The sequence below is a fragment of the Dryobates pubescens genome, chromosome 3 (assembly GCF_014839835.1).
Source record: "Dryobates pubescens isolate bDryPub1 chromosome 3, bDryPub1.pri, whole genome shotgun sequence".
NCBI classification, from domain to species: Eukaryota; Metazoa; Chordata; class Aves; order Piciformes; family Picidae; genus Dryobates; species Dryobates pubescens.
This window is the reverse complement of record NC_071614.1, coordinates 25,922,554-25,935,787: the sequence shown is the minus strand read 5'-3', so window position 1 is coordinate 25,935,787 and position 13,234 is coordinate 25,922,554. Positions and strand designations below refer to the sequence as shown.

The 13,234-nt window shown below is 36.5% G+C and overlaps 1 protein-coding gene across 1 annotated transcript in view; it reads left to right on the top strand.

Annotated features, from left to right (window-relative positions):
• Positions 1-13,234, top strand: part of NBAS (NBAS subunit of NRZ tethering complex) — a 151,576-nt gene that overhangs the window by 121,652 nt on the left and 16,690 nt on the right. Inside the window, exon 49 of the mRNA XM_009909471.2 lies at positions 7,904-8,043. Within this exon, the coding sequence (XP_009907773.2) occupies positions 7,904-8,043 (140 nt within the window). The remainder of the gene's footprint in view (positions 1-7,903; positions 8,044-13,234) is intronic.

The window sequence follows — 13,234 nt, the reverse complement described above, 5'->3', positions numbered from 1 at the left end:
CTATAGCAGATTGTTCAAGATTTCTATAAATACTGAGGAAAGAACTTTAAGGAGGTATTGAGATTGAGGTGAAGTCTGTAAAATATATCTTTGGGATGCAATTTCTTTTGACCTCATTGACTCCTATTCAGCTACTTTGTGAAGAGTACAGATTTTGCAAGGAAAATGGTAAGCTTACTTGAGTCCCTATGTTCCTTCAATTCCATTTGGAAACTGCACATAACAAAATCTTATGTGCCCAGTGTGTCTTCATAATGTAAATTTGAATTTTTTAAAAGGTACATAAAAATGTCAGTGCTGATTCAGCAAGGTCCAAGCCAGCCTAATACTTTGTGTCAAGCAGTGGCCAAAACAGAAGACATGAAAGGAACAATAGGAAACAGAAAAGTGCATGTAAAATTTACTCCAATGTTGCCCTTAGTTCTGGGTTTAATTAGGAATAGGAACTGGTAGCAGGCAGCTTGTAAATTCAAGAGTTATCAAGGCAAGGTTTAGTAGAGGTAGTCTTGGTAAAGTTGCCTTTGAGTGACAGGTGGGACTAATTTATCAGAAAAATATTAAACTTGTTTACTTGTTTACACTTTAAACCTGTTTAAGTAAAAAAAAATTGGTCTACTGGGAAGCATTCAAGCTCAAACAGAACTTGCAATTTTACTGCAGAATTATTGCATAAAATAGTGCATAAAGATATGCAGATTATCAATAATAGCCTCCTCCAGTACTGAAATCTGTTAAACTTTGAAGAATGAGACTGTAAATGTAGCAAGGAAAAACGGTGTGGATAAAAAGCAATTGTTCGCACTTTCCTACCTCAGCAGGACCTCTGACTTTCAGTGTATGTTTTTCAAAACACTTTAGCCCCCACTAGTTTTTAACCTTTTCTGTGTGGCTATGTCTCAGGTCTCCTAAACTCCCTTTAACAAAATATTTCAAATCATTTATGCCCAAGCTCTGCTTTCAGGTTACTTTTGATTTCCTGTATTTCACAGGTGCTCTTGCCTTTATGCTGATTAGACAGGAAGGCTGAATATCATGTTGGATCATTCTTCCAAGACTGTTACTACTCTCCCCAGCCTGAAATAGTTGTCTTCAAGAACTTCCCTCTCCATCACAGTTTTAAAAAGATTTCCTTTTTTCAGCACTGTGGTTCAGCAGCTATGGGATGCTGGTACTGCATGGGGGAGTACCACGCTTGTGATTTTGCATCTAGAAAGGTTTTACTGTTTCTCTGGGATGTGAAGGTCTTGAGTAAGTGTTTCAATATGTGATTGTGGGTTTGATTTGTTTCATAAGCTTATACTGCGTGTACCTTGTGCTGGAAGTAATTTTTGGTAACTTGTATTTGGGGAGATGCCAAAAGAGTAGGAAACAATGGACTAAAGGCTGACCAACAAAATGGGAGGATCGTCAGTGACCAACTCTATCTGGCCTGTTCATGTAGAAAGGGCAATATATTATTTTCTGATTTACTTAATTAGACTGTAAACCCTTTAAGGCAATACCGTTGTATTTTTGTGCAGTGAACAGCATAATAAGATGGCAATTACAGAAATTCTGTCAAATTGTTACCCATCCTTTCAGTCACTGTTCTGTCTAATGAGTGGAAGAAAGTTTTAGCATCAACACTCTGTGTCTCAAATATGAATAAAGTCTTTCGATCCCCACACCTATTATTTTAAAATGCAGCACAGATGAATTCTTTACCACTGGAGATTGGGTTGAATAGGAAGATAAATGAAAATGTAGTGCATCTTACAAGGGAGTCCTGACAAATTGCAAATGTATCATAGAAGTAAGGGACTATTCAAATGCCTGCTTAGTGTGTCTGTTTTCAGTGCCATATTAATTCAAATATATGCTTCAGTGATGAACATGAACATATTTTGAAATATTTACATTTGCAGTTTGGTGGATGCATTAAAATGAATTTTATTATTATGTAAATCAGTAGGGTTTTGGTTGCATCTCTTGGAAACTACAAATGTCTCTCCCTTTAAGACAGGGAGTTAGTTTTAAGCACAGAAGAAGCTGTTGTCAATAACCAAGCATATACAATGAAGGAAAATTTTTTTTCTACATCTCAATTTTTTTGTTAAAAATACCTTTATCAATTGCTTCCTTAGAACATTAGTAGTGAACAAAATCTGCTGATGACAATCATGGTTCTGACATATTCACAGGGAGTAGAACTGTAATTTGCAGAAGAGATCTCATTGGGCAGAGGGAAGTGAAGATCGCTTTGCATTAGCTTTCCTGCTTACCATGCCTGTTTGTAAATAGGCAGCATTTTGTATTTTATCACAGGGGACTGGTGAGAGGCCTTGAGCACAAACCTTATGAGGAGAGGCTGAGGGAGCTGGGGTTGTTTAGCCTGGAGAAGAGGAGGCTCAGGGGAGACCTTATTGCTGTCTACAACTACCTGAAGGATGGTTGTAGCCAGGAGGGGGTTGGTCTCTTCTCCCAGGCAACCAGCACCAGAACAAGAGGACACAGTCTCAAGCTGTGCCAGGGGAAGTTTAGGCTGGAGGTGAGGAGAAAGCTCTTCACTGAGAGAGTCATTAGCCATTGGAATAGGCTGCTCAGGGAGGTGGTGGATTCACTGTCCCTGGGGGCGTTCAAGAGGGGATTGGATGTGGCACTTGATGCCATGGTTTAGTCATGAGGTCTGTGGTGACAGGTTGGACTTGATCTTTGGGGTCTCTTCCAACCTTGGTGATTCTGTGATTCTGTAGGAAGGAGAAGATCAGATTGGCTGAATGTTTTCATTGAAATTTTCATTTTTTAACCAAAACTCTCTCTAGATTACCAGCCAGCACCAGATTCTCAAATTAAATAGCTGTAGCAGTAAAGTGCTTACAGGTTGTATCAGATATCTGTGTCCTTTATCATCAGGAGAATGCAATTTAGATACAGCATCATTCCATTGTTGCTCTAAATACTGATTTTTAAACTAACTTGAATTTTAAGAGTGAAATAGTGAATTACAGAATACCAAACTAAACAATGGATTCTATAGACTGCCAAAGATGTTCTTTAAAGTCACGTGTGATGCCCATGGTTTTTATTTAACTTTATCATCCTTTAAGTGCATCATCTTATAGTTTGTATAAATACCAGGTTTCTGAAAGCTACAGAACAAACCTTAGAGGAAATGTTTCATATTTAGACTCCTCCATGTGTGTCACATGATGAGTATCTATCTATAAAGCAGTAATGACTCTTTGGAACAAGATAATGAGTCAAAACTTTGTGTGTTGAAAGTGGATAAATCATGTTGAGTGCTTGTAACATTTTGGGCAATAGAACTATATAAAACTTTAGTTTTGTTTGAAAAGTTTGTGCTTGTGAGGTGGGATTGTAAATGTATGTAGTTTTTATTTCAATATTGGATGTGAAAATGCCTTCCGAGTTTGTTCAGAATGACTGAAGTCAGATGAAGGGTATGTTTGTATGTGCAAGTGTACTGTTGGAGTGACTGTAAGTATCTCAACCTATTTCCAGATTCCTCTTTTTATTTCTATTTGAGCAGTAAAATTACCCATGTCATAAACTTCACATTTTGTGTATATAACCATTTTTAAAAACCTTGTGGGGATCTTATCTTATGTAACTTCCTACTAGCAAAATTATGTTAGAACTCAGCTGTTTAGGCCAATTGTTGGATAAATAACTGGAGTCCACCACTAAATTTTTAATCAAGTGGGTTAGTGTTCCTAATATTTGCAAGTTAAAGCAGTTAATGCCTGTCTGTGTAAGAGAATGTGTGATTTGTTTCTTTGTTTGTTTTATTCCCCCCTTTTATTAAGCAGAGATGAGATGGGATGAGTCAAAACTCATTTACTGGCCATCCTAACTGCTGCTGTCTAGTAACAAGAGAAGGTATAAATGCAAAGTGCTCAGGGAGAGAACATGCAATTAAGAGGAATTTACACGGGTTCAGACAGCTAGTGAGATCTAATGCAATTTAAAGAAACACTTGACGCTGTTCATGTAGTCTGTATTTTACTTTATTAATTTCTTTTTTTTTTTTTTAAGGAACAGTAGCATATGCATATGTTTGCACATTCCCAATTTGGAACATATGTAGACCCTCAATAATGAAATTGTGTATTTTAACACTTCAACATACGGTTTGGTTTTACTTGAGTTATAAAAGGAAATACAAATCATCACGACTATAATTTCTACAATTAATGATTCCCCTGAATGGGTTTTCACAATTATGGTAAATGTGCAGCATTTTATTTTCAAGAAAAAACATAAAGCCAGCTGTATTCTACTGTCAAAGAGAAGGCTTGAAACTAGGGAAAACAAAGACAGAGTTGAGAAAATCTCTTAAAGTTGCAAGTCCTAGCTTTCCTTTTTTTTTTTCCCTTCCTTTTTCTTCATATTAATTTGGGTTCATCTGATGTTCAGCTGTACTCCTTACATCTTCGCTTCAGGCCTCATTATTCTGTTTAGTGGCAGATTCTTTACAAGCACTTGTGCTATCAGGGCTCTGAGCAGTTCATGGCAGGTTACCTTTGCATAGCCTTTAAGTAGTTTAGAGGGATGTTTTTGTTTAAAACCATTGCCATGGATAGCAAGGAGCTATCACTTTTTTCTGTGCTTTGATTGTAACTTCTATTTTTGGAGAATTATAAAGAAAGGATTAAAGACAGGGCAAGGTATCTTGTCATTCTAACTATAAAGCAGTGTACCAACTCTGTAAGGCAAGTGTCTTGATTTACCACATAGCAGGTGATACCTCTACTGATATTTATCTTAAAATGGACTGTTCTGTTTTATAAGAATAAAAATGCCTTGAAAAGTTTTAAGTGCTTTATTGTGGTCCTCGATTTTGGCATATAGTCTTCTGCTTGTTAGGATTTTTCTAGTGCTGCTGGTGGGCAAATAATGCATAGATTTCAGTCATGTTGATTTGTAAAGGTAGAGTTGTAGACTGTGCAATCTTACTGAAACCAGTGGGACTACTTATCAATGTGTGATATGAAGCATGGACACTCTTTGCAGAATTGATGTGTATTTGATGATTTCAGTTCAGGAGTACCCATGAAAAATATTCCTGATTCAGCTGACAGTGTGACCATTATCACATACAGAGGTATTCTCAGTGTTAAAGCATAGGTTTTGCAGCTGAATTTCAACTTTCCTTTGAATAAAACAAATAAATAAATGATAATTTAAAAAACATGCTTGAAACTCAGCTGTATGTGGAGTATAGGAATGACCAATAGATGTAGCAGAAGCATAAGATGCATTGTGGAAAGGAAGAAAACTAGGGCTTAAAAGATGGAGGGGTGGCGAGTTCAAGGTAGACTAAGACTAGTCATTTTTTTTGAAAGAAATCATGCTTCTCATCTGGCCTTAAGTGCACAGATATTTCCCATTTCTTGGTCTTTCATTAACCTTCCATTTCCTTTGTCCTTAGCACTGCAATTTTAGATCACCACGTGCACTATTAAAAGTATGCATACTTACACACTATTGCTACTTTCAAATCTCACCTGTCTCACAGTAAATGGAAGTGACATGCATTTCAAATGCCTCATATAAAGTGAATTTTCAATAGTTTTCTTAAAAACTGTAAATAATGAACACTGTGGAAAGTTCAATTCATTTTTATTCTTAGTGGGAAATGTAGGTGACTTGAAAAAGGCCATTATAGAAAGAAATATTACAGCAATGCACTGCATGTTTGAGTGTAGAAAGCTAATTCTTCTGATTTACTTGGATTGTATTCATATGTTTTGTTATGAGCAGTTGTGTTGCAAGGATCCAGCTGTCCAAACCACAACATTACATTGTTAGATTAATTAACCTCACGAAATAACGATGCAGCATTAGGCAGAATTGTTGGAATTCAGTTCATGTTGAATAGGATGTTTGGTCTGCTGGCATCTTTTACTGGTAATAATGGCTTCATTTCTGTAACAGTTTTTCTTGTCTATTAATAGAAAATAATATTATCTGCCATTTCATGCCTTTTTTTACAGCTATCATTAGGGAGATCTGAACATTGAGTCTGTGTTTTGAAGTAATATGCTGTTTGTTCAAATACACTAAAATATACTCAGTGGGCCATCCAGAGCGCTACTTGCTCAGTTTAAATGTTTGAAGGGATAGTTGTCTGAAAAAGGAATTTGGGGACAGATGAAGCAGTGTGAGAGCTTCTCTTGTCCAGATAGTACATAATTTGCTAAATTGTGAAATATTTTTGATCTGTAGAAGTTAGCAGGTATTACGTCCCTTTTACCCTTTCCTGTTCTTCATGCCTGTCTTTTCAGCTTTATGATTTAAATATTGAAGATTATGGTCATTTATATTAACAGATAAAGATGGACTTTAGGGACATAAGAAATGGATCACTGTCTGCTATGTGGTCCACATGCAGTGTTCCTAAATTCCATCTATAGTTATTCGGCAGTAATGAAAAATATTTTGAATGGACAGATCTCAGAAATGTTTTTCCACTATTTAAAATGTTCAGTGTACAGTGCTTTCGGATGTATCCTGAAGGTTTTTCACCAGTAAATATTTTAAAGTCACAAAATGTGTAGGCAACTCAATAAATGCAGCAGTAATCTTTGTTTTCTAACCTCTTTTGAAAAATTTCCCCTTGATGTATGAGAGTCACTTTGAAAGGATGGGAATATGATCTTTTATCTTCTAGAGGAGCTGTAGAACTAAGGAAAACTTTGTCCATGTTTGATGTCTTAGAACTACTTGGGCTGAAACAGAAAAGTTAACAGTTAATGCTGTGTATCTGAAGCAGAATTGTAAGATGGAACTGAAGTGTTTGATATCAGGGAACTTTTTTGAGCTTTGGAAGAAAAGTTCAGTGTTAGAATGCAGAGGAAGCTACCTTTTTATTGTAGCAAATTATTTTTAAATTCCAAGAACTTGTGTATGTCAGATAGCGAATATCTGTTCTGTTTGTGAAAGTCCTCTAGTGTGATGGCCCAAGTTTCGAAACAGAAGCTACTTCTCATTTAGTACTAAGCTGTCTCTCATTTACAGCAACCTCCCTTCAATAGTTGGACCTTTTACCTTGTACTTTTCTATCATGCAAACCGCAAGAAGTAATTACCGACAAAAGAACTCGACATCACCTGAAGTGCATTCAAGTCCTGATTGAAGCTGAAGGTTTAAAACATTTTTCCTGAGATAGAGTTGTCGGGGGGGGCTGCCTCATGGGGTTTGGAGTTTTGCTTTTCTTAGGATCAAGCATCTGTATAGAAAACTATTACAGTACTTGTCAGCAAATGTTCTTCACTGTGTAAATTCATTTAGAATCATCTTTCAGGAGTCTTTCCCATGGGAAGAAAGATTACATACTGTGAATTTGGATAAAATGATTGAATTTTCATACGTGACAGAGCGTAATATATGTTGGGGAAGCACAAGGTGTACCCATTCTGTATAAATACATAGAATAGAATACATAGAATAAACCAGGTTGGAAGAGACCTTCAAGATCATCGCGTCCAACCCATCAACCAATCCAACACCACCCAAACAACTAATCCACAGCACCAAGCACCCCATCATGTCTTCTCCTGAAAACATCTGTGTGTGCATGTATGTCTGTAGATTGAGAAAAGGAAAAAGAGGGATTTTTGGTTTTTTTTCAAACATATATAAGCTGATTGAACTGATCAATGAATATACTTTGTGGGGCTATGTTGTTTTAGGAACATACACCTAAGTCATTCCCCATTTTTGTGTGCACTCCTGATTTGTTTGCATGCAATTGAAAATAAGGGGTTTGTGGGAAAATTGTTTTCACTGTGGTTTTTGCATTTTTTAAAAATAGTGACATCCTTCATTGCCAGTTTGTTTACTGCTTTCAAATAATCAATTTCTGGAAAAAAAATCATTTGTGTTTTATTGTTGTTTTTAGGTAGAAATAACAGATATTGAAAATGAAGAAAAACGGTATGATCTCTTCCTGGCACTTCTAGATACTAGTCACAGTCCCTCTGAGTTTCAGCACTTGGTTTTACTCCTTCAGGCTTGGCCACCAATGAACATGAACAACAGGTAAGCATTTCTTCAAACAATCAGGTAACAAAGGAATTGTAAGCAGTCTTGCGTGATGATATCATGGAGTTTTCAATCAATAGTTCAAAGATGGCTAAGAGGATTATGCCCTTTGGAAAGGGTCATAATGGGAAAAATAAATGGTTTATTTCAAGCAAAATTGAATCAGTCTCAATTTCTTGTAAAAACTATAAATACATATGTACTATGTATCACAGAGGAGACAAAAAAACATGTTATTGCCTGAAGTGTTGCACAGACTGCTTTTCCCTTTACTTAAAGTATTTTGCTCTTATATTCAGCAGTATGTACAAAATCCATGAAAAAGGAATAGGAAGTTCTGATGGTTTTTATTTCCATTCAGAGTTACACTTTTCAGAGAAACCTTTGAAACTTTATGTACAGATGACTGTGGCATACAATCTGCAGGAGGTCTGTGAGAATAATGGTACAAGAAATGGTGTTTCTCATGTCTAGATCCACAACCTATTATTTCTGTCTCTAAATAAAGTATCCCAAAGTACAGAATATCTTCTGTGGCAGATAGATCCTAGCCCAACCATTTAAAGTGATTTTTTAAAAACTTCAACATTGCGTCCATAAGAATGGGTGTTTATTTAAAGTGTTAATTTGTAACTTCTTGACTACATTATTTTTTACCAATACTTTGGGGTTTGTCTGTGACTTTTTGAACACATTTAAACGTAAAAGTTTTAGCTGTTCTATAACTGATGATCACTTCTAATGTGTAAGATTTTATAGTAGCTTATTTTATGACACAAATAGCATCATGACAGAGATTTAATTCTCCTTCTGTCTCCTTCCCTCTTCTTTCTTTTTTTTTCAGTAGGAATATTACAATTTTACTTCCTTTTAACATCTATGTAATTAATAAGTCAATGAACAATAGTTCAGTTTTCCCCTTCCCTACTAAGAAAGAAAAATGTCCCAGCAGAAAAATACATCAAAGTAGGTAATTTTTCACTCCCTGTGGTCTTTCTGTGTTATAATATAGTTGTTTTATTCTTCTCATTGCACTGCTTCCTTTTGTTATATAGATGTTCCAATCACCTCAAGCAATGCTTCCAGGACAAGATGTAAGCAGGCAAAGACGTTTATTATGTTATACAGCAAAGTTATATAGTCTATCAGAAGGCACATGTGTCACATCTTAATTGGTTATTTTCTACTGGCATGCATGTAATGGCCTGTATCAGGAACAGTGTAGCCAGCAGGAGCAGGGAAGTCATTCCGTCCCTGTACTCAGCACTGGTTAGGCCACACCTTGAGTACTGTGTCCCATTTCTGGGTTCCTTGGTTTAGGAAGGATGTTGACTTACTGGAACATGTCCAGAGAACAGCAACAAAACTGGGGAGGGGTTTGGAGCACAAGCCCTGTGAGGAGAGGCTGAGGGAGATGGGGTTGCTTAGCCTGGAGAAGAGGAGGCTCAAGGGGAGCTCTCTACAACTACCTGAAGGGAGGTTGTAGCCAGGAGGAGGCTGTTCCCAGGCAACCAGCACCAGAACAAGAGGACACAGTCTCAAACTGCACCAGGGGAGGTTTAGGCTGTATGCTAGGAAAAAATTCTTCATAGAAGGAGTGATTGGCCATTAGAATGGGCTGCCCAGGGAGGTGGTGGAGTCACCATCACTGCAGGTGTTTAGGAAGAGACTTGATGGGGTGCTTGGTGCCATGGTTTAGTTGATTAGATAGTGTTGGACTATAGGTTGGACTCAATGATCTCAAAGGTCTCTTCCAACCTGGTTAATTCTATTCTATTCTAATTAAGCCATACAATAGGTCAAAATAACAAAACAATATTTTAACACATCGAACCAAATTCTGCCTAGTTTCTCTCCTTCAGTCACAAGGTGTTTACATTCTTTTCAGAGTCAAAGACAAAACATAGCTTTCTCTAATTCAAGAAAAGGCAAATCATCCCTATAGCCTTCCAAAGTTGTCTGAAAACAACCTCTTCCTACATTTCTGTGTTTATATTCTCATCACTTTCCTTTTATTACCACTTTTGTTTCTTTACTAACAGTACTTTCAAGAGTGATTAAGTGTTTTATAAATCCTATGTCAGCAAGAATAATTTATTTTGGCTTGAATGTCCTTCTTTCTAGCTAATTTCTAGTGCTTTCAAAAACCAGAGGTCTTATTTTAATAGTAGACAGCATGATCGTATTCATGACTTCTTACTGTAAATTACCTTTTCCTCTGCTTAGCTGTATTCACTCTGGGTTTATTTTCTGGGGTTTTGTTGTTGTTGTTTGTTTGTTTGTTTGGGGGGTGGGGGTGGTTTTTTGTGGGTTTTTTTAGTTCTGTTTTATTAAAAGTCTAAGAGACAAACTTCACTTACTTGTGCTAAGGACTTAACCTAAATTGAGGTCTAAGTTATGTTGCTGCACATTTTATTTAAAACTTAAAAATGTGTATTTCTTGCCTACAGAAATAATACATTTGATATACAGAAATGTTCTCAAACTGAACTTAGTTGTTTATAATTAGTGTGCTGTCACTAAAATGAATTTGAGTGACCTCCAAACATCTGTTTTAACAGCTAATAGTGCTCCTGAAATGAAGTTCTGCCCTCATTCCACCCTCAATCCAAACAACCTCGAGTAGGATTGGTGTAAAATCAAAAGTTGGGTACAGCAGTCTTTAGTATTCACAGATATGAGACAGGATTAATTTCATAAACTCCTGTCAAGTGGATAGAATTTTTTTTAAGTACCTCTTACTGTTGTGTGCTGGGAATAGTTTGCATTTCTTTTCAATTACTTCAAAGTTTATTAATATGAACTTTTGCTTTGTGAATCCTGGAATTATTCATGCCAGCCAGGAAACAGAGACTGTGCCTTTGTCACTTTCCATCTTCTTTAACTCAACCTGTTCTGTTTCCCCCTTGTCATTGACAGTCACTGTTGTACACCATCTCTGGCTCTTCAGGTAGGATGTTGCAAGTGTGTTCTTCTCTAGGGTCTTCTTGCATTGCTCATCCTTCTGTCTTCTGCCTCTATTTTATATGCCCATGTTAACAGCATTCAGTTCTGCTTACCAGCCCTGGTTTTCTTTATGTGTCCCTGAGACTGTATTTCTGAAAAACCTTCCTTGATGGCTGGGTTGGAGTGAGGAGCAGGAGCTGTTTTCTTAGTGAGGTTTTCAACAATCACATTTCAATGCAAGCTATATTAAATTCTTCAGCAAAAAGGAACATCGCAACCTGATCTAGTGTGAGGTGAGCCTGCCTGTGGCAGGGGGGTTAGAACTGGATGGTCCTTGAGGTCCCTTCCAACCCTAACAATTCTATAATTCTATAGGGAGCAGTTAAGTCAATTGTTTAGCCAGGTGTATCAACATTTTTGTTTAATTTTTACTTCTCCCCCTTCCTCTGCTTAACAGAAGTGCTGTTGTTGATAACTGGTTGTTTACTGCCAATGTAATGATATGTGCAGGAAGTGGGAAATTTCAGCTCGAGTCATCTGTATACTTAGACTTTTAATTTTCCAGCTAACAGTAAATATCTAATACTTGAATATATGCTAGAAAACAAAATTAACATTTTATAAAGGCTCAAAAGGAAGAAATAGTAAAAGAACCAAAGTTTGGGATTTTTTTTTTTTAGTAGCCTTTTTATTTTCATGAAGAATTTTTGTGACCTCTCTGTCAAGGATACATCTGTGCTTTTAAATGCTTTTTCTTTGACTTCTTTTATTTTCAAACACTCAAGCTAGAATAATGCTTATTGTTCACCTGCAAACAGGATACACTTTATATCATGATATGCCATGATGACTAAGGAAACAGAGAGGTGGGTTGGTTGTTTCAGTACTCAAAACCTTATACTTTTAAGAATGTTATTTTTGGAGCCTTGTTATGTATGCATGCCTAGATGTCTCATACTCAGGTGTTAATGTAAGCATTTCAAAAAGGTGTCTGTAAAAAAAAAGTAATTGACAATATCTGAAGTTCTGCAGACCATTAGAACTTGCTGCCTACGTTCAAAAGGCATTTTTAAATTTTCAGTACTGAAAAAGTGTTTTAGAGCTCAAAATGACCAGATTTTAGGGACTCAGCAGACTTTGTTTATTTATTTATTTCAATAAAATAGTTCCTTTTGATTCTGGAAAAAAAAATAATGTATTCATACTAAGTTTGTTTATTTGTTGTAAATAATTGCCTTTCTTATTTTCCTAACCCTAGTTGACCTGAGGTAAATTTCATTTGTGAAGAAAGCTGAGTTCTACCTGTAGGTGTCAGATCTGTAGGAAACGAATCTTTTTCATTTACAGGCAACAGATAGACAGGTATTTGTTTAACACATCATGTAAGTGTTAGCAATAATTATAAGGAATTGTGCTAAGATTTTTGTGTGTAAAATACATATCTAATATTTATATGAACTGGCACAAAGCAAGCCTTGATGGCCTTCCATCCTTCTGGCTGTTTTTAACTTCTGTTTTGTAGCAGCATTTTCACTTTTTCTAATGGGATGTTCTTACATATTTTTTTCTTAATGTATTGTGGAGGTAGTAGCAGTAAAAAAACAAAATTCACGATGACTCTATGCCTCTGAGCAAGTGATGAATCACATAGCAGGACCTATCAGTTTCACCAGTGGCAAAGATGGAGTCACAGGGCCTTTTTTTTTTGATTCTCCTAACCTTACTGGGAGTTCACAGATTAAGTGCATCATGTTCTGCTTGTTGAATAAGCTGACATTTTTTGGTTCAGCCCATCAGGTTTGGAAGGAGAGGAGGAGCTCTGCTGTTCCCAGTCAGGCTTCTGGCATCTCTGTGCTCAGTGACTGTGACTGATAGAAAGACTCAATTAAGCTGTCAGAAGGAGTAGAGATAATGGCTTCTGTTCATTTTGTATTCAAAGTTACTCACTTCTAGCATCTCTGTCTGTTTTTTAATGTTAGGATATGATGTCAGCTTCATATGGAGCAAGTTTTATTTGGTTACAATTTGTACTTTCAAAAGTGGAAGGTGAACAGGAGAGAGATTTTATATTTGAAATATTAAATACTGGTATTTGTCCTCTCCACAGCTGTCAGACCTATTCTTTGGTATGTGTTAGTCCAACAGATTCTCTTAACAGACTCCCTGTACAGTGATATTAATTTGTTGCTTGCAACAAATGCTGCTAAGTAATATCTTTGAAAAGCAGCATTTTGACAACAGT